Below are 23,750 nucleotides of genomic sequence, written 5' to 3'. Positions count from 1 at the left end.
CTCCCAGAAGAGTGACCAGCAGCCAGTGATCCAACACCTGCCAAACACACAGCCCGTCAGCCACGGCCACAGAACACAAGTGAAAGGCCTTCTACAATTGGGAAATTCCATGACAAGAGAAAACCTACTCCAGAAATATCACAGTAGGCAGGTGATCCATTAAAACATTAGGAAATAACTTCTATATGGTCGTGTTAGGTCTGGGGAACTCTACAGAGAGTGGTCCAGCATCGCCCATTTCCCCAATGAATTGGGTGGTCCAGAAGCTTGATGATGCAGACTGGTAATAGAGACCCTCCCCCTCCTGTATAATTCCCTACAATAGCAACATGTTCCAGAAGGGGGCAGTGGTCATGATAACATTGTGGTGGCGCAGCTACTTCCTCCTTATTCCCCCACCTGTACAGCTACCCTCCTGGACCATCCATTCCCTGAAGTCAACCAGTATTCAATGTGCAATAACCCAGTGTCTCACCTTCTCATTGCTGATGTGACCATACAGGTCATTCTGAAACCGCTGCTTCACCGCAGTCAGGGACACTTGCCGATAGTCTTTTGGTGCATCATCATGGAAACTACGTGAGAGAAGGAGATTAAGGAATTAGATTAGACATTGTACGGATGGTGTAATGTTAGCTCTTCACAGCACTGAGGTCAGGGTTCAATTCCCACCAAGGCCCCAACTGTGCAGCATTTGTATACTCTCCCCGTGCTGGTGTTGGTATCCTTCAGGTACCATATATATATATATATATATATATATAGTCAACCAGAAAGTCCAATACAAGATGGTTTCTACTGAGGAAACAGTTGAATACAGAAAATGGAGTAACGCATCAATAGATCAAAGACAATAATTGCACCTTCCCGTTGAGCTTATCACTTTGTCCGCAAGACTGTTACAATCTAGAAAGTGGCTGCAACTGCACTGTTCCTCCTTACGGATTGGCTGTGTGCATCAAGAGCAGTGACTGTCTGTCTCCATCAGTTGGATACCACCAACCGTATAACAACGGCCAAATGCAAGAATGGCTGACAGTTGGTTGCGGGACGGGATATCAAGTATTTGGCTCTCGCCGCACCGTTACCGGACACCTTTATAAAGCAGGTCCATTTGAACATTTTTACATATAAAACTGTGCCCTCTTAAGTTATAAGGTTGGTGTTTTTTGATTATTCCAGAATATGATCTGAGAGCAGCATCCTTATTTGTGCAAATTATTTTTATATCAGTCATATTAATATATTGATACATCGTTATTTGATCTTTTTTGTGGCTGATATTATATACAAAAATTCCTCCGGGTACTCCTATTTTCTTCCACATTTCAAAAATATACTATGTTAATTGGCTCTCAATTAATCCTCACGTGCAAGTGTGTGAATGCACGTGTTTAGGGCAGACTAGACGGACCAAGCTGTTCTGAACAGCCATCAAATTCTAGGTTACAAGAAAATCACGATTATCTGATTTAACATCTTCATTGATTTCTCTTTCCCCAAAACCCAGAGATTAGTCTTAAATCAGATTTGCCTTAGCAGCAACAGTACACAGTGCATTATGGGAAGTGCGCCAAGAAATGACTCACTCCTCGGCTATCAAACCTTCTCAGGTTTCCAGATTTACGCAGCATACTCACCATTTCTTGTGCAGGAGTAATACACAGGGGGTGAGGTGCTCCAGGGTGAAGCTCGTACACTCTACCAGCTGGATAGGCCATGGAAGTGCTGCAGACAATAGGAGTGGTACAATACAGTTAGGAACACAACTTAGATCATGACAATTTCAGTAGCAGTTGGGGAATTGGGGGGAGAATGTAACAGGCAACAAAATCAGTGTCAACAGACCAAGCTTTAAAATACAATAAGCATAACGTAATTAAAGTAAACAAATTTGGCAGTGTTGTGTAATTAGGGAGAGTACTAGTACCCCTTTTCCACGGACCTAAAAATCCCAGGTTTCTGCACGGGAACGCACACTGACCGCTGATTTTTGTCAGTGGAAATTGTGGCCAGGTAAAAATCACGTCTGGTGACCCAGGATTTTTACTCAGGAATCAAGCAGGGTTTTTACGCAAGCGCCGTGTTCACTCTAGGATTTTGTGCGGGCAGGACGCCGCTGCACCGGGGCGGACCGGGCCTGCCGACGTCAGAGTTGTGGACGGTCCCGGGCAGCCGACAGCAAGTAAAGGGGGCGTGCCCAGGCTGCCGTCAATAAAGGGGTGGGCTCGGCCGCCGCCCCCACTAAAGGGGGCGGGCCCGGCCAAAGTTGCTGTGCTGCCGGGGAAGCACCAGGCACCGCATCTACGGCGGCGCTGGGCTTCCCCGTGCACACAGTCGGACCAGGCAACAGGATCTTTGGTACTTATGTAATATCTGGGCTCCCGTTTTTCTTATGAGACCGCGTCCCCTTGCGGGGCTCGCTGCGCTCGCCACGCTTCGGGCACGGTGGCTCGCTGCGCTCGCCACACTATATAAAATCAACTCCATGCGTAGTTGGATAGTAGGGGTATGAAAAAATGGGGTGCATTTGACATGGGAGCCCAGATAATACATAAGTACCGGATCTTTTAGTAGGGCGCTGCTACAGGAGTTCCCGCTAAAACAGCCTAGTGGGAACACCAAGCACCTTCCGCCCCCTCCCCCACTAACCTTCTCCTATATACAACCCCCCCCCCCCCCCCCAGGTTTCCCTTTTCAGTGGAAAGAGGGGTCAACTCGGGAAAAATCCAGAAAAAACAGGGCAGTGGAAATCAGGGACCATGGAGGTGATCAACCAAAATCCTGGGTCAAAGACCTGGGTGTGACCTGGGATTTTGGTGGAAAAGTATAGGATGCAAAGTTAACCGAAAAGGTAAAACAATCCCACTAAAATAAAGTATATCAAATTTAGATTGTGGGAGAGAACCCGGATAAACGCATCATTCCTCGCAGCTATGAACGGAATGATTTTAGTTGCACACTTAATTGAAGATATGTTTTTAAAAGACTTTACGGTCCCCATAATTACATTTCCGTAATTGAAATCATGAGCAAAAGGAAAAGTACTAAAGATAGACCAGAGGCATTAGCAATACACAGATCTTCTGTAATAGGCTTCCTGTGTGTACATCTTGTGTAATGGCAGAGCCCGTATTGTGTACCCACCTTGTTTGTGCAGTATGCGTGCCAGCAGCATAGCGCCAGCAGCCAGCTGAGCCGGAGAATACACAGAAAGTTCTGTATAAAGCAAGGAGAGCTCTGAGATGTAGCTGCAGAGGTGCATGGTGCTCCTGTCCAGTGAGATGATATGAGAAAGGACATCCTTATAGTCGATTACAGTGGGCATCTGAAAATCATAAACAGCACGTTGGTACCAACATCAAGTATCATCACACTGCTCTTCCAGAGCCAACGGATTGCACACAGGTGGGCATTTATGGAGACAAAACTAATAGCCCATGGCAACCACTGTATTACAATCAAGGGTTACGATGATCACTGATACTGTAAAGTACAACCAACAGGTCATGTTTTCAGGATTTGTTTATAGAAACAGGTGGGATTATGGAACCAGCAACAAATATATTAACTCACATATGCTTAATTAAATACATCCTGAAAACATGATCTGTTGAAGGTACTCAAGATTCGGAGTGGAGAAGCTCTGTTCTAGACCAATGACTGTCCGGTTTTACCTGTGGTCATAGAGCCTGATTCAGAGTTAATCACAAATGACAAACTGTTCTCAAATGGAAAAAAAACATGCTGCACTGCAGGTGGGGCAGATGTAACACATGCAGAGCGTTAGCTTTGGGCAATTTTGTTTCTGTGCAGGGTAAATATTGACAGCTTTATTTTTACACTGCAATTCAGATTTCAGTTTGAACACGCCCCATCCAAATATAACTCTGCACACGTTACATCTGCCCCACCTGCAGTGCAGCATGATTTTTTCCCAATGGAGAAAGATTTAGCATTTGCGGTCAACTCTGAACCAGGCCCATTTACTTTAGCTTGTACAGATTGCATATCCCTTATCCGAAATGCTTGAGACCATGAGTATTTTGGATAAGAGATTTTTCAGTTTCTGTTTTTTTTTTTTTTACATACTTACCTGGTCCCCCTGATGGTCCCACGCCGTCCTTCAGAATCTTCTGCAGCGGTCCCAGCGATGCATTGCGCGAGTTTGCAGGCACGCCAGTGATGTCGCCGGCTCAATGCACCTCTGGGACCGCTGAAGAAGTTCATACTTATTTTAAGTTCCCACTGACAGTTCATTAATGATTGGTATCTTTCAATGATTGAATGCATTGATTTAGAGCAGGGGTGTCAAATTCATCGGGGGCCGCATCAGCAGTTTGGTCACCCTCAAAGGGCCGGTTGTATCTGTAGGACTGTGTCCACTCTTTATTATCATAAATTATTGTCACTGCATTCAATTATTACTGTTTTTTGTAATAATGTAAGTAATAACTAGCAGGGAGATCGGCTGGGGGCCTGGGGACAGGGCACAGTGACGTGACGTCAGATGGCCCAGCAGGTGACCTGGGCCTCTGGGTTCGCAGGACTCTCGCTAGAGTTCTGGACTGGTGGTGACAGTGGGACAGATAATGACCCTGGACACAGGCAGCCGCACTGCAGATTTGTGGGCTCAGGCTGCGGCTGTGTGCTGCTGGCCTGGCTCTCTGCCTGCCCGGCCGCGGACTCTGGACAACAAGAGACAACACAACTGTGCCCACCCCACTGCCGAACTTACAGTAAATATACTGAACCAACTGATGCCACTGCTGCACCACAGGCAGGAGGCAGCTCACCGCCGGGCCGGCGTCCAAGTCCGACAGGCAGCCGCATGCACGTCACGGTGTCACTGCTGTCAGGTGGGCGTGTGTCACACATGGCAGCGCCGTAGCCGCAACCCGCAGGAGGAGCCGGGCACGCCACACAGTGACACTAACAAGTCTGTGTCCACTGTCCGACCTCCCTCCTCCTCCCAGTGAGCGCCGCGGCGGAGTGACTGTGTCACCTGGCTTCCTCACGTTGTTAGGTATGTCTCTCAGTCTCGAGTCGTCATGTGAGTGTCACTGAATGTGATGTGACACTCACACTGTGATGGCTTCCTGCAGTAATGTAATCGGCGCCAGGCGGGGGTGGGTGGCGGCGGCTGCGCGGGCCACATGACGAGGTCTGGCGGGCCGGATTTGGCCCGCGGGCCTTGTGTTTGACACCCGTGATTTAGAGGAACTCATTACATAGATGAAAAGGGTTGTCCATTGTGGCCCCATTGAGGCGGTCTATCATGGTTCTATACTGTGTTATAATCCTGATAGATCCTGATCAGTTTCTATGGGCAAACTCCTCTTTTTAGAGGAAACAAAAAACCCTGTTGTGGGTGTTTTGTGAAAATGAAGAGGAATAAAGGGAAGGATTTGTCTGCAGTACATAAGGCTTATGCAACATGTTTTTATCTGAGCAGCGGCGATCAGCAGACTTTATGGAGGGGGGATTTCTGGGACAAACAGCCGCCGGCAGAAGAGTGTACGGCAAGTAGTCATTTAGGGTGTAAAAGGAGCCTTGTATGGTTATTTCGTGACAGTTCGCATTGTATGGGTAATAGGGTCAACACAATTAAGGCTGACAGGCTAAAGGTCGACATAACAACTGCATCCCACGTGCCTATGGTACAAAATACAGATGGACTCAATATCAGGAGAGATTAGCAATTTGGGAAACAACCAGTGAATGGACACTTATAGTCCATATGTAACCGCCTTGGCTTCAGCCGACCAGACAAATAAGAGGACTTTTAAAACTTTAAAGCTCAGATAGGGTCCATGAAGGTAAATTACATATAGCGATAACCTGACACCTTATAACTTAGAATACGGTGAACAGACCTAAAGAGATTCTTTAAAACAACTCCCTGCATAAATAAAGAGAGCTCACCCTGATCTTGCCCTCCAGTGCAGAGATGATCTCGCCCATCATGCGTACCAGGTCCTCGTACTTGTAAGTGTTATCTGTGAGCCACACAGCTTCTCTGATGGTCAGGATCTCTTTGCTGATAAACCTGTGAGAACATCATTCGTGAATAACTAAATTCATGAGGATTCAATATCCGTGCTCTCATATCCACCATGCAGCGGTCAGAGGTACTCACCGTGAGCAGATCACCATACAGGCAATGCCAACTAGTTGGAGTCGTGCACGGGGAACGCGACGTAGCTTCAAGTACCGATCTACAAGCCCCACAGTCATGTGCAGACAGAGACTGGAGAAGTCTTTCATTGTAGCCACTTCTACCAGCCAGTCTATAAGGATGTACCTGGAAGAGATGGGGGAAGACACAATCAGCACAATGGTCTCTAGGTGAAGCTTCTAAAGCAGGCATGTCCAAACTCCAGCTGGTTTGGGAATGCTAAAACTATGGCACACACAGTTTGGGCAGGTCATTTCTAAAAGTATAGGAGGTACTAAAGTGCAGGTTTACTACACAGCACCATTTACCCCAGTGCCCCCTAGTGAAGGAGTGACTCATAGCAATCCATAAGGTTCGTCTGACATTCTGACACATTATAGAAATGGAAAGCTAGGATTTGACTTACACCCACATATTAGTAAATTAAACCATAGGACTGCATACATAAATTCAGTGTAATAAATGTTAAAAACCCACTTCATTATTTAGCACCTTCTAGAAGATAGATAGGATCTGATTGGTTGCCCATAGCAACATCACGTGTGATAAAACCCCCATTTTAGTAAATTTCGGTACTTGTGTATTATCACGGCGCCCACGGTTTCCATCGCAGGGCATTGTACAATGAAAAATCTTGTTGCATCGCATGCGATGTCACCCGATTTTTAATTGTATGCCTTCTTACCATGTGAAATGCCCCCCCCAGACCCGATTTGTATACCCACCCTGATGGGTTATGAGTATGTTAAATGCCCCCACACTATGAACGCCAACCCGAAGCGTGGCGAGCTCAGCAAGCCCGCGAGGGGCGGCGGTACGCGTCCTCCGACCTTTTCATACCCCCACTATCCACGTCGGCGTGGAGTTGATTATATAAAGTGTGGCGAGCCCAAAGTGTGGCGAGCACAGCGAGGGGACGCGCATAACTTCACAGGTATAAGCGTCCGCTCGCCACGCTTCGGGCTCGGTGGCTCGCCACTTTATAAAATCAACTCCACGCCGACGTGGATAGTGGGGGTATGAAAAGGTCGGAGGACGCGTACCGCCACCGCTCGCCACGCTTCGGGTTGGCGTTCATAGTGGGGGGGCGTTAACAATGTGGGGGCATTTAACACACTCATAACCCAACAGGGTGGGTATACAATTACAAATCGGGTCTGGGGGGGGCCATTTAACATGGGAATCAATGGAAAAATCGCGTCCATCGCATGCCATTATAATGGCATTCGATGCGACGCGATATTAAAATTGGGTACTTATGTAATATCTGGGCTCCCGTTTTTCTTATGAGACCGCGTCCGCTCGCCACACTTCGGGCACAGTGGCTCGCTGCGCTCACCACACTATATAAAATCAATTCGATGCGTAGTTGGATAGTAGGGGTATGAAAAAATGGGGTGCAATTAACATGGGAGCCCAGATAATACATAAGTACCTAAAATTGTATACTCAGCCCCGGGAAATGGTTGAAATTGGGTCCATCGCATACCTTAATTAGTGGTATGCGATGGGCGCCGTGATAATACACAAGTACCTAAATTTCTCCCTCAGTCTACTGGCACTGGTGAACTCACCGCATAGTGTCATTCATGCCCTTCTGCTTGGTGAAGATGCTGGCCTTGCTGATGGGGAGGGAGGACTGGAAGACTTGACAAACAAGGTCAGAGTTCGTCCGCAGCTCCAGACCCAGCTGGTTCTTTTGTCCACAGGATTTAGCCAAGGAAATCTATAAGTGGATATAGCATGTAAAATATACACTGACTTATAAGCAAAATATCCTATAAGACAGGACAATAAAAGCCGTGGTGGTGGTAAATTCTAACGTACGCAAGGTATAACAAAGACCTGGCATAAGAGTGGCCAGGATGCAAGCATAGATGCCATTCCGGCAAGTTAGCCGGTATTTCTTAACGCGCCAATTAATTTAAAGTCAAAACAAGGCTATAAAAAGTGTTCTTAAGAACATGGAAAAGGGAAGAAATCCGGATTGCACAGTAGGAGCAGATGAGAAAACAGCAGGAGAGATGGGTTCTGCTCACTAGAAATTACAATCTCAAACCGCTCTCCTGTATCTGCGAGTAAACAGACGATGCTTTTATAGCAGGTATTTAAGTGCTGTTAATCTTTACTGGGACTCTAATGAGGTGTGGAATTGTCCTTTTAATTTAGCCAGAGTTGAAACCTTAACTGCACAAAAAACATTTTATTATTTAAAAAAACAACACTAGCGGAGCTCACCTGTGCATCCCAGCAACCCCGTACCGCATAGTCCCGCAGCTGTCGGAGGCTCTGTAGATATCTTCCAGGATCAGTTACCTAGAAAGGGACAGGAGAATGACATATTGGGATTAGAACGGTGTGTACATGGTACAGAAAACAAGGACAGGGCTGCCAATGATGAGCCACACCATAACATACTAGAAATAAAGTTGGTTGATCTACAGACAGACGCTCTACTTACAGCACTGTTCTGTTTTGATTCCCATAGGAGGTAGGAGCTGTGCAGGCAGCCTAGAGAGGCTGAAGCCTCCAGCATTCTGAGGGCTTCTCTCTTCCGGTCCTCATCCTGCAAAGACAGCACAAAGGGGCTATAAAAAGGACTGACTGAGTACATGGAACGGGCTCTTTTTTTTTTTTTTTTAAGTCTGTGGGCTGGATGTAATGCGGCGGACAACTTTTTTTTTTTTTTTTTTTATTAGCTGTAGGGTAGGACACGCCCTATGCACTTATTATAATGAGATGTGCTATAACACTTAGTGATATCACAGTAATGAGAACACAGGAATTAACAGGAACCGCGCAGTGGGGCAGATGTATTAAGCTTTAACAAGAGATAAATGCTAGGGTGATCAAGAGAGATAAACGTCCAGCCAATCAGCTCCTTACTGACTTTTTCAACTGCAGCCTGTAACATGGCAGTAAGCTGACGTTTATCTCTATCACCCTTGCATTGATCTCTTGTTAAGGCTTAATACATCTGCCCGGGATGCGGTCATTTGGTCGAATGCATTATGGTCGAATGTCATTACATCGAATCCATTAGGTCGAATTGCTAAAAGGTCGACATGTATCTAGGTCGACATGGGAAAAGGTCGAAATGATTCTAGGTCGAAAGGTCATTAGTTCGACAGGTCATTAGGTCGACAAGGTCATTAGTTCGACATTGTCTAGGTCGACATTCACAAAGTCGACATGGGGTTTTTCACTGTTTTTTGAGCCGACATGTGCTGACAGGCGGTATTTCATGCCCTACCATCCACTAGGGCGTGGTGGGAGAATAAAATAGTGTGCCGAGCGTAGCGAGGCACCGTGCCCGACGCATAGCGAGCGCAGCGAGCGATGCGAGGGGATGCAGTGCACTTTAAACTGTGTCCATGTCGACTGTGTTGACATTCAGGTAAAAAAAACAGTGAAAAACCCCATGTCGACTTTGTGAATGTCGACCTAGACAATGTCGAACTAATGACCTTGTCGACCTAATGACCTTTCGACCTAGAATCATTTCGACCTTTTCCCATGTCGACCTAGAATCATGTCGACCTTTTAGCAATTCGACCTAATGGATTCGATGTAATGACATTCGACCATAATGCATTCGACCAAACGATCCCAACCCATCTGCCCCAATGTACCATAACGCAGTGCACAGTATTCATTACTGGGAGTAAAGAAAAAAGGAATGTGCCAGCGCTGGCTGAACAATTAGAAAGACCAGACGGTATCTCAAAAATTTTTCAATTTATTTTAAACATATAAAAACAATAATCAAGAAAAATAATAAAACACACATTAAATAAAATGAAATATAAAATGAGCACAGGATGCTTTTTGCTAGTGAATTGCGGAGCTCCACAAGTGTGGAATTCTTGTAAAATGAAGTAATAGTTATATTACCATCTGTTGTTCTCTGGTGTAAAGGTTGTGGGCACCAGGAAAAGTGATGTGTCCCATATGATGGTTCCCTAATGAGGGATGAAGCAGGTCTCCCTATTTGGCGTCTTCTTCTTGATAATGGATATTAGGAATTAGGCTTGAATCCCCAAATGAGTTGTAATCCAAATAAATTTAGGAGATGATGGACGTCTGTGGGAGAAGGGGCATCACTTGTAAAGATTAGAGATGGTCTTTCTTTCAATAGCTCAACGCGTTTCCCCGGATGTTTACTGTCCAGCTTCCTCAGGAGCAAGTGAGACAAGGGACACACTTGCTCCTGAGGAAGCCAGACAGTAAACATCCGGGGAAACGCGTTGAGCTATTGAAAGAAAGACCATCTCTAATCTTTACAAGTGATGCCCCTTCTCCCACAGACGTCCATCATCTCCTAAATTTATTTGGATTACAACTCATTTGGGGATTCAAGCCTAATTCCTAATATCCATTATCAAGGAGAAGACGCCAAATAGGGAGACCTGCTTCATCCCTCATTAGGGAACCATCATATGGGACTTCAACATCACTTTTCCTGGTGCCCACAACCTTTACACCAGAGAACAACAGATGGTAATATAACTATTACTTCATTTCACAAGAATTCCACACTTGTGGAGCTCCGCAATTCACTAGCAAAAAGCATCCTGTGCTCATTTTATTTAATGTGTGTTTTATTATTTTTCTTGATTGTTTTTATATGTTTAAAATAAATTGATAAATTTTTGAGATACCGTCTGGTCTTTCTAATTGTTCAGCCAGCGCTGGCACATTCCTTTTTTATTTACTACAATATTTTGGGCTTGACAACCCAGTGCCAGCAGCTGTTGATAGCGCACCACTCACCTTGTTTTCTCTTTTACTGGGAGTAAGTTTAATGGTCGGTGATGGGTGCAGTGCAATATATAACGGTCACCGCATACCATCTCCAAAAAGCTGGGGATATGTACCCCTCACAAGGTTACACTAGTCTTTATAGTGGTCACCCTCACTTGGATATGGCCAGCACCAGGCTACAGTCGCATCAATACTGGCTAAGACTATAAAATCGCTCAAGTGCCATAATGTCATTTGATTCCAGTAAATGGACAGGCTACATTGTGTAGGCAACAGTTCCACACCAAGTCTTATCATATACAGACAGATAGGAACACAAATATTAGATTTAACTGGTCTTCAGCATTCACATGAAATCTACTTGTGCACCCCGAACATGTGTATACATACATACCCTCCCGATAGCTTACATATGCTATGAGAGTTCTTACATATGCTATGAGAGTTCTTACCTCAAACAAGTTTAATATTTTCGCCAAACAATACTGTATGGATCCCCGGAGAGCCTGCATAGAACACAAGAACATTAATTGCTGCCGACACAGGAGAACAATAGTAAGAAGCCAGTACAGTAGGCATAAGGACCGATCATGTCCTTTGCAGGGGATTTTGCAGATTTTTAATTTTGCATTAGTTAATATCTCTATAGAGATTTTCATTTTCAGGTAGCATTAAATAAGCCCACCCACTCAATATAGATCTCACTAGTCACCTCACCCATACACGACAGAAACATAGAATATAACGGCAAATAAGAACCACTTGGCCCATCTAGTCTGACCCCTTTTTTAAACATGTTACCTCAAACCATATTTGATCCTTATTTTTTGTAAGGATATAAATATGCCTATCCCAAGCATGTTTACATTGCTCTACTGTATTTGCTTCTACCACCTCTGATGGGAGGTTATTCCACTTATCTACTAGTCTTTCTGTGAAATAATTTATGTTTAAAGTCTACCTACAACTCCTGCGCTCCATATCTTGGACTCTGCCCCAGATGGACCTCTGACCTGGCCATGAGCATCTGCACATAACCTCTCACCCTTAACCTCCCAAATAATCCTACTACACTAATGGGGCAATTTCAGGGCATTTTCTAAGCAAATGAACTAAATTGTGTGTAGGGGTCATTATTGCCTGGCGATAAATAGCCTGCATGCAGGATAAATCTAGTGTGATCGCCAGTCAGGGCCAGTGTTCTCACCGGAGTACACTGGCCTTGACAGATCGCTCAGCACTCAGCTCTGACACATCGATGTGCAGGACATTGTGATCTACATTGCTCAGTAGTGTCGCCCCATGTGTAGGCCCCTTCAATCCCTTACCCTTATCCAGGCATGTCCAAAGTCAGGCCGGGGGGCCAAATGCGGCCCGTGCTGTCATTTCAAGCGTCCCTTAGCCTCCAGCTGGAAGCGGGCAGAGCATCAGATGTGGGAAGCACAGCACAGGACACTAAAGGTGGGGCCCCGGCGAACGCGCCTTTACCTTGCTGTCTGCTGCAGTGAGGAGGAGCCGGCCGCCAGTCAGATGTGTTTGGCGTCCTACCCCTGCTGCTGCAATCGTATATCACCCTACTCCACAATCACAGTGACAGCAGTGTTTGGGGAGGGGGGAAGCTTGCTCCTGTAACATGCAGAGCGGAGGAGGGCAGCAGTGGGAGCCCAAGCATATCCTGTCCTTGCTTTGCCTCTCCTTCCTCTGGCTCACACAAGGGGCTGGGAAACATACAGAGAAGGGAGGGGGCAGAGTGGGGGACATACAGTGAAGGAGGGTCAGGCTGGGGGACATACAGTGAATGGAGGCAGAGTGGGGTACATAGTGAATGGGAGTCATACAGTGAAGGAGGGTCAGGCTTGGGATCATACAATGAATGGAGGCACTGATGGACATTAAGGGAAGGGGGGCACCATTCTGATGTGATTAAGGATTCAAAAAATGTCAGGCTGAATGGTCGGCCCCCATACATTTACACTTCACCAAATCTGGCCCTCGTCGCAAAAAGTTTGGACACCCCTGCCCTAATCAAACCACTACACCATAAAAAGGGACAAAGAATTCTTATCTACCGTAATACTCTAGGTTTCTGTACATACAGGGTACTGGCATATATCAAGCAGAGTCAACTCCAGACGATCACTCACCCCCGTTATCCCTTCTTTCTTGCGGTTCCCCTGGCACTCCTCCTTCAGGGTGTCGAACACTACCGCCTTACAGCAGCTTCCTGAGGTAGACCAAGGTGGGCGGATAAACAGCCACACAAAAGGGTCAGCTCCGGGGTTCAGCCTTTCAGTCAGGCTAAAAAAACGTGAGGCCTTTAGTCCATTAACTTCAGCCCGGCCATCATCCAACATGGACACTGAAAACAAAGCACAATGTCAGAATAGAAAACTATGGGGGTTTAGGAGTCCCTGGCTAATGCCAACGTGGTCATGGTCACTGTTTGGCTAATTACATGTGAGAATATATTGCAAGGGAACACACCTTGGAGAAAAGGGTCATTTTCATGAGGGATTTTAGAAGTTATGAAATAGAATAAGAACGGGACATCAGGGGCAGGTTGTACAAAGCAGCAGAGGTCCATCCTGCTGCCCATCACATATGTACTAACATATGCGATGAGCAACGCAAAGGACAGCTCTCCTGATAAGAGCTGCCCTTTGGGATCCCCGCTGCTGCCTGGACTTCCTTGTTTCTAACGGGGAAGTCCAACTGCACATGCTCAGAGAAGCTGGCGGCAGCGGGGCATGCTGGTAGGGACCCGTGTCAGAGCCCACACACAGCAGCGCTGCGAAGAGAAGCCCATAGGCTTCTATGGGATTACACCAGCTAGAGCTGGCATAACCCCTGCAGCGAAGTTCCGACAGGGGGGGCTTAAGTGAATTTTAAAATGCAGTAAAAATCCAGAACACGGTTTTACCACTTTTTATTAGGACATCCCACCCCTAGAGTTTGACGCTCAAAATAGAATAAATAACTAGAGAAACAGGTCGGTAGAGGAATAAAACAAACACTTACAGCCCTCGTTATACAAGTACGCAATTCCCAGTTTCACACAGGCTTCGAAGTTCCCACATTCGGCTGCCCTGATGGAATTAGGGAAAGAAATGGTCATTGTTTAATAACATGCAAAAAACAAAAAGGTCTGCTGCAGCTACAGAGGAGTAGGACCATATATAATAGAGATGTCACAGTAAACCAACAGAAGAATATTACCTTTCGAAGAGATTCAAGTTGTCAGGAGACGGCCACACATCTTGGAAGCATGCGCGGGCCCACACACTGCTATGAGTATCCACCAGAGACCTCAGGTGAGGATGGACCTGGAACACAGAAAACAAAGGCACTCTATAATTAGACATCAGGGACTTCTTAGGTATGGTACACCACCGATTACTGGGCACCTCTTTAATCTGTACACATCAGGTGCCGGGGGGGTGTTAGGCTTTGGGAGGATCCCGGAAGGGTCAGTTGGGGGGGGGGTACCTGTACAAGAGTAATACGAAAGCACATTTACATTTCTCATGGAGAGGATGTCCACCGCAGGCAGGCACTCGAGGATATAAAGGAGGACATCCTCCGGCAAGCTGAGCAGCGTCAGGAGCGGCGGACGTCTTTTCACCCGCCGCTTGGGAGGGGCAGGAAAACATTTGGAGCAGCGGCAGTGCAGGACTGTACAGAGGATGAGAGAGTCGAGAGGTCAGGCATACAAAAATAAACTGTATTCCTAACAAATGTATAGCAAGTTATTTAATAGTGGTCCCCTATCCTAGCTTTTAATCAAAATGATAGAAAGGGTCCCGTTTGAAACATCTTTTTACAAAGTCTTAAACCATAGACGTATCAAAAGAGGACAAGGGAAGGTGTGTTTTAGCAATCCAGTAGATAAAATCTGTGGCAAGGCATGCTGGGACGTGTAGTTCCGCAACAGCTGAAGGGCCATGAGTTCTATAGCAACTAGATTCTATAGGTAGTATTATACCCCTTTTCCACAACAGTCCCAGATCCGACCCAGGTTCTGTAACACTGTCCCAATCCGGGTCTAAAACTCTGTTACCACTGCAGCGCCGACACTGGTTACTCCCGGGTCAGCACCATTTACACCGCACACTGTTGCAGTCTCTCTTCCTCGCCCATTACAGTGCTATTACCCAAAATAACGTTTGTTTTTTTCCCCATCCAGCCGCACTTTATTCTGTTTTTGCCCGAGACAGAAGTGGAGATATAATTTTCTTCGCTCACAAGATACAGGTATTGTTGCGCCTGTACGAAATAACTAACGACCCTTGAAAAGTTAATATTAAAAGAATATCCTCACCTATAAGTTACTATGTTAAAGAAAGCAGATTTATGAAGCCGTTCATAAATCAAATCATGCTCCAGTACACAGCAGTAGGATCCTTATTAGTGTCACGTGCTGGGATCTTCACCCACAGTTCTGTACATCCTGCTGATAGTACTTTGAAACCAGATCTACAGTCACACTATTCTGTTTCTAGTACTGTGGGTCACTCATACACGCAGGTTCTATTGTTTTGGTGGAAACAGATTGACAGTGAAAACCTCAGACCAATGGATTCATTGTCAGCCATATGTTGTCAGTTACAGGTCTTTATTTAAAATGCAATTCATTTCCATGGGCCTGTTGAGCCAATTGCCAAGCCCTCAGAAATCTTTAACAAATGCTTGAAGATCTTTTAAGTTCTAACATGTAGGTGACCGGGGCTTTCCCTTGTATGTAGAATACAGTAGTTTGGAAACTTCCCCTTTAGTAAGTCAGTACAGAGCAGCAGGAAACATCTGACTGTTGAACTAAATGCTCCAGCATAACCTGCTGTCAGGATCTACAATTCTGTACTCATAGCATCACAACAGCATTGTCACAGATAAGCCGGACATTCATGTAAACGTTGTACTGAATGTATTCTTTAGAATGACAAAAGTCATTCCCCCCTATGCGGAGCAGCCATTCTGTCTGCAAGTTGCTGCAAGACACTCGTGCACCACATACTGTACACAAAAATGCAGAAACAAGAAGCCAGCAATGTACCTGCTTCAATCTAGCAGCAATGTTTAAGAGGCAGACAATATTGTTAGGGTATAAGGGCATGTGTTCAGTAGACACAACTTATAGTTTAGGATAAGTCACAGGTGGTATTTCATACCCTACCATCCACTAGGGGTGCGAGAATAAAATCGTGTGGCGAGCGCAGCGAGGCACCACACCCGAAGCATAGCGAGCAAAGCGAGAGGCTGCGGTTGACTTCCAACTGTGTCCATGCCGACTGTGTTGACATTCGGGTAAAAAAACATGTCGACCTCACGACCTAACCAATGTTGACCTAAGTCTGGTGCACTGTCCTTGCAAAGCCTCTAATGGTGCTCCATACACTTGTAAGATCTTGGGTACAATCATGCGATTTCGATACATCGCAAGTGTCAACTGATGTGCACAGGGATATTGGTCAAGTCTCGCATCTCAAGATATTATCTGCTATACAATATTTATCGCATTGCATGAGATTTATCACAATGTGATGTGTGATCTGTCAGTTTATATACCCCCAGATAGCCCAGCCCTCCTTACCATCACCCAATTTCAGGTCGCACGATTGTATCAAATGCAAATAAACAGCAATTGAGATGCGATTTATCGCACGGTGAGCTTTAAGGGAAATCACAGCACGAAATCGCATACCATCACACAAGTGTATGGGCACCATAAGATACAAAATTTGAAAACATACAGTGCACTAGGCCTCCAAGTATGTCTAAAATTGCACAGTATGGTGCAGACACACACAGGCTATCAGGGCACAGCAATACATAGAACACGGTAGAGGCTACAAATCACATGCAAGCATACCATAAGCACTGACTAATGCAATTTGGATCAATTAAAGGAACTTCCATGTTAAGCAGTCAGGAAGAAATATGGGGTGGGGGATGGGATTTAATAGGATGAGAGACTCAGAAATTGAGGTATTTGGTAAGAAATCTGCAGGTTTTTTTTTTATTTTTTTTTACAGCAGCAATCATTTACACTGCAAAATCAGACTGGTTTTGCAGTGTATATGATTGCCGCTTTAAAAAAACTGGAGATTTCTTACGGAATCTCTCTCTTTCTGAAATTCTCATCCCTATTTGTAAAGGAATTAACTCTTCCATGCAGTGAATGGTACTTTCAGAGGAGACCGAATAATTTACACCTCTAACTTTTGAGTAAACTGGATGGATATATTTCCATAAGGGGTACTTGGAATACATGTAAAGACATATTTGGGGTACATGGTAAAACAAATGAAGAAAGCCTGGATTAGAACAGTGTAACCCTGCAGGGCATTCCAGGAGACAGAATTGATCAGCCACCACTGTGAGCCGTCTCCTTCCACCTATAGCTGGCTACTGGCTGCCACTAGTTGATTTTCAAACCTCACCCACCCGCCCCACAGCACATTCACTGATCAATGAGTCCACAGGTCAGCTAAACATTGTAAGTGGGGTTTAACACTCTCCTCCATTGAAAAGCATTATTTTACATCCAGACAATACACAGATACTATGAGACAATGTGTTGTGAGACACAATACAGACTAATTAAATTGCTTAGTGTTCATCTTATTTTGTGTATTATTACACAAAGCAACCTACAATGTATATTCACACAATTATACAAAGTTAGTAGACTCCATTAATGTATTAATAAATTGTACAGGAAGGAAAAAAAAACTTGGATAGGGAAAAATAACACGTCTATCTCAATGGTATAAAAACTAAATATATATATTAAATTCCAGTACAAGTTATCATCCCAATCCAAGCAAACGCATAGCACTCTGAAATCAAATTCAGAACACATTTCTGTTAAGTCAGATAACTAATATCTAGGTACCCGAAAAGTTATTTACTGCCTATATAGAGTATTTCACACACTAGAGCCAGCCCCTCCTCCAAACCAACTTCGCAAACTTTGGAGGGAGATTTAAAATCCAGTGGGGGCAGGAAGTAGCTGGTCATTGGGCCAGCCACAGAGATAGAGGGCTACTCAGCAGGAGGCAGATTAGTGCTTGGGACAGGCACACACCCGAGGTTTCACTGAAACTCACAAAATTCCAGCACACGACTTCTATAGCAATTAGAGGGGGTTCTTCCATAGCATTAACTTAGCCCATGCATTATTAACCCACTGCCTTGCTTAACTATACACACACACACACATATATATATATATAGAACTCCCATTACAGTGCTCAGATACATGGGATATAGATAAATACACACACATTATATGTATATTACACATGCATATATACACACACACACACACACACACACACGTGTCAGTAGCTTGCAACCTGTTGCCCGCCAGATACTATGAATGGAACTGCAAGTGGCAAGATACTCTGGCTGCCAGAAGCCTGCATGGCATGCTTAGACTTGTAGTTCTTCTGCAGCTGGAAGGTCCCAGGTTGTGAGCCGATCTGCGCTTCCCCCCTCCTAGCTAATGGCCAATGACCGGTATAAAGAACACAGATTCCCCAGAAGATCCCCATGACAGAGCCAGCTGGGGCTACAGGGTCCCACTCACCGCCTCCCTTCATCCCGGCAGGTAAGTGAGGTAGATGGGCGAGCAGAGGTCCGGTGCGGCCGCCTGGTGCAGGGCTCAGATATCGGTGTGGAGCAACATTGGCGGCGGCTGCTGGGCCGGACTCCCTCCATGACCGGGGCCACGCCCAGTGCCACTCATTCCCATTCAGCAGATACATAGTTCCCTCCCACAGCTGCGCATACATTATCCCCGCCCCCTGGTTACACACACTGTCCCCGCCCACTACTACAAGACTCATTACAGGGGAGAGGGGGTGGATAACCACGCCCACAATGCAAGTTCAACTAATGTCTTATCAGCAACCGCTCCCAAATCTAACCAATGAGAGTGGTGACCTAGGTATCCATAGAAACTGAAAGCACCGGTACAGCTAAGTCCGCTAAACCCAGGAATATCCCAATGTAATTCGTATTGTATGGTCCGGCGCCAACGAGCCGTTTCTTTGTGTAACGTTTTCGGCCACTGGCACAGACATGCAGTTATTAGAGCCTGTCACATAAGCTCTACAAGGTATTTCCCTCAGTAGTTATGGCTTCTAGAGCTTCACTGCCCGCCCCCTGAAACAAGCCAATTGGGTAAGCGCCTTCATTTTCCCTGAAGGAATCGGGAGGGGGAGGGCGCGTATTTTTGAACATTGCCCTCGAATCACTATTGGCTGCCGACAACGGACAGGTGGGTGACGTAAGACCGCATCCGCCAATTAGCGGAGAGCCGGAAGCGGCCGGAGGTCACCCGAGGATGCGACGTGCGGCCGCGCGCGCGTTGAGAGCAAATTCGAAACACGCCGGCCATCCTGATTGGGCTGTGGGCGTGGTCAGCTCTTTAAACTGAGAGCGTGTAGGTAGGCTAGTAGTAGGCATTGACTGCACGTGCGCGATACTGTGGCACGCTGCTGTTGCGCGTAATGTAATGATGAGATGATGAATAATGTTAGCGAGTATGTTTGTGGTGGGGTCAGCTTTAGAAGTTACAGCCTAGTGGGTTTGCAGTGCACTCCAGCCCAGTAAACCAAAGCATCCAGGTTCAAATCCCAGTTAAAGTTTTTCTTAGATTTGTAGTTGCCCATAAAAGCCAGTATGCTGCAAGGCATAATTCTTATAGACCAATGTAAGGCATCCTTTTGCGTTGGATATACTGTAGCGCTCATGCAGAAAGTGTTTAGGTTCACCATATGAAGCAGGAGGGCAGGGGAAGCATGAAAGCCTGGGAACTAAATGCTATAGTAGATGATTGTGCTGAAAAAAAAAATCAATTGCCTCCGTCTGCGGCAATGAAAACAAATTCAGCGAAGCAGCCATTTCACAGAAAATGAAAAATTCACCAACTATAAATCACCAGCTCACAAATACACTTCCACTCCTCTCAGAAAATCACCTCAGAATGATTTCTCTGAGGATGTGACAGGAGGCGGGATTAACAGGGAGCGGGAGACTGAGTGGTACTGAAATCGCATGCATCGCAAGTCACTATAACGCGGCATGCGATGCGCTTTCAGTACGGTACCGTACATACAGAAATTGGGCACCGTGCTAGGAAACAATCTCCACAGCATCAGGCCTCAACGTGTTCAACACCACACACACAAGTGTGTAACTGAAGTAGGGACAGCCATCGTTGCCTTTGCCATCGATGGTTGCCGTCGTTGGTAAAAGTGCAACTGGCCATTGATGGTGTATAAGTATGCCATGGATGACCATCGATGTTTTTACATATAGATGGTCATCCATTTGCTTTGAAAGATTGGCCTGTGGGGCGGGGCTTCACGGGTGTTGGGGGCGGGACTACACTCCGTGTCCTGGCCCCTTGATGAAAAAATAAAAATTAAACTATTCAGTTAAGCCTGACATCGATGGTGGGAAACAGTTCTGCCTACAATGCAATACTCTCCAGAGTTAGTGCATCACAGCTGCCACTGGCGGCAGTGCTGAGCTCAGACATGGTGTGGATTGCACTCTGTGGAGCTGGATGAACTACAGCCCTGAGTCAGTCGGTACAGTTTTGCTGGGTACACACCAGGATGACAAGGGTCCGATCCCATCAATCTAGATCCAATTCCGACCAATTGGATGTAGATTGTGTGGTGATTGGGCCCTTTTCTGTCCTGTGTGGACCGATACCGATCCGATGCGCGGTCCCGCTGGTCGGTCGTCGTTATTCAGATCCTACCTGCAGCAGGTAGGATCTGCAAACAACCATACTCCTGGGTGCGGATCGCCATGGGATCGGACCCGCTCACGGTGCACATCGTGAGCGGGTCGGAAGAAACACTGACGACCCGCTCACAATGTGCATCGTGAGCGGGTCGTCATGGTGTGTACCCCGCATTTTCTAAGCTACCATGTGTGGCATTGCTGTGCTCATGCAAATTCATTGTATGAAAACGAAACTGAAACGAAAATTCACCTTTTAGGGAGCAATGTGTCTCTGACTCTTAAGTGAGCCATTCAAAAGAGCCACTTCGTTCGCGGCCAGCCCATCTCTAAAGTTAATGGACCCTCACTGTCACTATCAATTCCGTATTCTCATGCCTTCAGTAGCCAGATGGCATGCAAAACAAGCCACCATGCCCAAAACATGGAGTAAGCCCACTCTGGTATATTTTGGGCATTACGGACGGTGTAATGGTTAGCATTACTGTTTTACAGTGCTGGGGTCATGGGTTTGATTCCCACCATGGCCCTAACTGTGCAGAGTTTGTCTATTCTCCCCGTGCTTGCGTGGGTTTACTCCGGGTACTCCGGTTTTGTCCCACAATCCAAAAATATACTGGTAGGCTAATTGGCTCCCAACAAAATTAACCCTAGAATGTCTGTGTGTGTGTGTACATGTGGTAGGGATGGAATATAGATTGTAAGGTCCACTGGGGCAGGGACTGATGGGAATGTTCAATTATACTCTGTAAAGCGCTGCGGAATATGTGTGCGCTATATAAGAAACTGTTAATAAAAGAAATATATATTTTAGCTGCCATGTACTGACTATGCTGCTCCCCCTGTTGTGATTGTGACGTCATGGCTCCTTTCTCCCACTGGGATATATACTTAACACTCTGGCCGTGCCCAATGGTAGGTACAATAGGTTGTATCTGACTTATTAGTGTGGGCAATGTCTCCACTTAGAGAATTTGATGCATCTCTCACAAGGTGCCCATAACTAGTATGATAGGTCAAAATCTGTGGGAAAAGGGCCATATCAGGCCTATGATTTGTGTAAAATGTATGTAAAAGGCTGTATCATATACGATCTTAGTTGCTGGTGGGTAATTGCTGAGGTATCGCATGTGAGGCTGTGGGTGATACCTCGGCTTAGTGCAGGGTTACCGACTTATAAATGCTCCTTTCCGGGAGAACCCCGGAGAGGAGACTTTCCTTACCCGATCGGGGGCGGGGCTCGACTGTGACATCATTAAGCCCCGCCCCCATTATGGGAAATAGGATAAATGACTGATCTCCATGGAGGGGGCGGAGCTAAAATGACACGATTGTGCCATTTTAGCTCCACCCCCTCCTCTGAGACCCGCGGATTGCGGCATTGCCGCGATTCGGGGGGGGGGGGGGCTCAGGGGGGTCCCCCAGATTCCGGGAGGGTTGCCCACCCTTCCGGGGGGCCGGGAGGGGGACCCGATTTTCGGGAGACTCCCGGAAATTCCGGGAGGGTCGGCAACCCTGGCTTAGTGTATGGGGGCCTACAGTATGAGGGTTATATGACACCTTTTGGCTATAGGATGGGCTCCTCCAGCAATATTGTTAACGATATCACTGGAGCTCCTGGGCAAATGATAAAGAGTTCTTAACACAAGAGCTGCCGTTTGTGGTTAGTGCATATGCGGTTATTATTGATGCGGTAGCCGGTGACGTGGGGCGGTGGATGTTAGTGCATCCCCCATAGTGTGTACACAGAAGACGATAAGTGCGATAATATTGTTAATATTATCCATGCAAATCTAATAGTAAGTATGTGCCTTTAGGGTAGTATCTTTGCCGGGGATGTGGGTTGTTAGGTCTACAACAACTAGGTCGACAGACAGCAAGGTCTACATGGGTCTAGGTCGACATGGGTCAAGGTCAACATGTGTCTAGGTCGGCATGGGTCTAGGTCGACACAAGCATTAGGTTGACAAGGGCAAGGTCGACATGGGGTTTTTCACAGTTTGTTTAATCTGAATGTAAACACAGTCGACATGGACACCGTTTGAAGTGCACCGGTCCCTTCAATACGCTCGGCACACTATTTTATTCTCCCACCACACCTAGTGGATGGTAGGGCATGAAATACCACCTGCCGGCACATGTCGGCTCAAAAAACAGTGAAAACCCCCATGTCCTCCTTTTGACTGTCAACCTTGCCCATGTCGACCTATGCACATGTCAACCTTGACCCATGTTGACCTTGTTGCCTGTCGACCTAGTTGCTGTAGACCTAATGACCGTATCCCCTGCAGGGTAGCGCATCACTCTGAAGATTATTGATAAACAAGTGTTGGCTCTCTCCAGTTGCTGTAGAATTACAAGTTTTATCAATCGTTGCCTGTTACCTGTTTACATACAGCTTTTGGCTGATGGGACATGCTGGGACCTGTAGTTTTAGCTGGAGGTCTAACATTTTTCCCTAATGTGCCCATCCTAGTTGTGCAGTTGGGATGGCTCACAAGTTAACAACCCTCCTTAGGTGTTTTATTATAAAAGAGATAACAAGTGGATTGTGGTGTCTGGTTTCGCAAAGGGAGACTCATTTATCTGTACAGTATATGACCGTGTGTGAGTGTGGTGTCTGGTTTCACAAAGGGAGACTCATTTATCTGTACAGTATCATACCCTCCAACTGTACCGATTTTGCCGGTACAGTACCGTTTTTTAACAGTCTGTACCGGCAAAATCAGTTTGTACCGAATGTACCGCTTTTCTGTAACTTACTGTGCGCCGCAAAAAATCATTCCTATTCCTTGCTGTCAGTTCCTGGCCCCGCTCTGTGTGCTTGCTGTCCTGGTGCTCCGGCTCTCCCATCTCCCCCTCCGTTCCCATGAGTGCATTGCGCACTCAGGGGAAGGATGTCTCTCTGCCCTCACTGTCTGCGCATGCGCAGACTGAGAACTCAGGGCACGATCTCTATGAGGGAGAGAAGGGTGCGCTGGCCACTGCCTGGCGCGCATGAGGGGGATGATCATCTCCACTGACCGCTGCGCTCGCCGTCTGGAGCCTG

At 46.3% G+C, this 23,750-nt stretch overlaps 1 protein-coding gene across 4 annotated transcripts in view; it reads right to left on the bottom strand.

Moving 5' to 3' along the window:
• The window catches only part of CCNF (cyclin F), a 71,306-nt gene that overhangs the window by 3,449 nt on the left and 44,107 nt on the right, over positions 1-23,750 (bottom strand). For 2 of the 4 annotated variants that reach the window (XM_083153015.1, XM_083153014.1), the window contains exons 1-14: positions 18,531-19,070; positions 14,460-14,614; positions 14,159-14,265; positions 13,961-14,028; positions 13,087-13,301; positions 11,395-11,448; positions 8,640-8,744; positions 8,417-8,494; positions 7,753-7,904; positions 6,140-6,304; positions 5,926-6,049; positions 3,148-3,328; positions 1,641-1,728; positions 476-575 (exon numbers count right to left, since the gene is read on the bottom strand). In XM_083153015.1, the coding sequence (XP_083009141.1) occupies positions 476-575; positions 1,641-1,728; positions 3,148-3,328; positions 5,926-6,049; positions 6,140-6,304; positions 7,753-7,904; positions 8,417-8,494; positions 8,640-8,744; positions 11,395-11,448; positions 13,087-13,301; positions 13,961-14,028; positions 14,159-14,265; positions 14,460-14,614; positions 18,531-18,789 (1,851 nt within the window). In that variant the 5' untranslated portion in view covers positions 18,790-19,070. Of the gene's footprint in view, positions 1-475; positions 576-1,640; positions 1,729-3,147; positions 3,329-5,925; positions 6,050-6,139; positions 6,305-7,752; positions 7,905-8,416; positions 8,495-8,639; positions 8,745-11,394; positions 11,449-13,086; positions 13,302-13,960; positions 14,029-14,158; positions 14,266-14,459; positions 14,615-18,530; positions 19,072-23,750 lie in introns of those variants that run through there. The other 2 variants (XM_083153013.1, XM_083153016.1) reach the window with 2 other exon arrangements.

This window comes from Crinia signifera, chromosome 7 (genome assembly GCF_055691185.1).
Source record: "Crinia signifera chromosome 7, ASM5569118v1, whole genome shotgun sequence".
In the NCBI taxonomy this organism is placed as follows: domain Eukaryota; kingdom Metazoa; phylum Chordata; class Amphibia; order Anura; family Myobatrachidae; genus Crinia; species Crinia signifera.
This window is presented reverse-complemented; position numbering and strand designations above follow the sequence as displayed.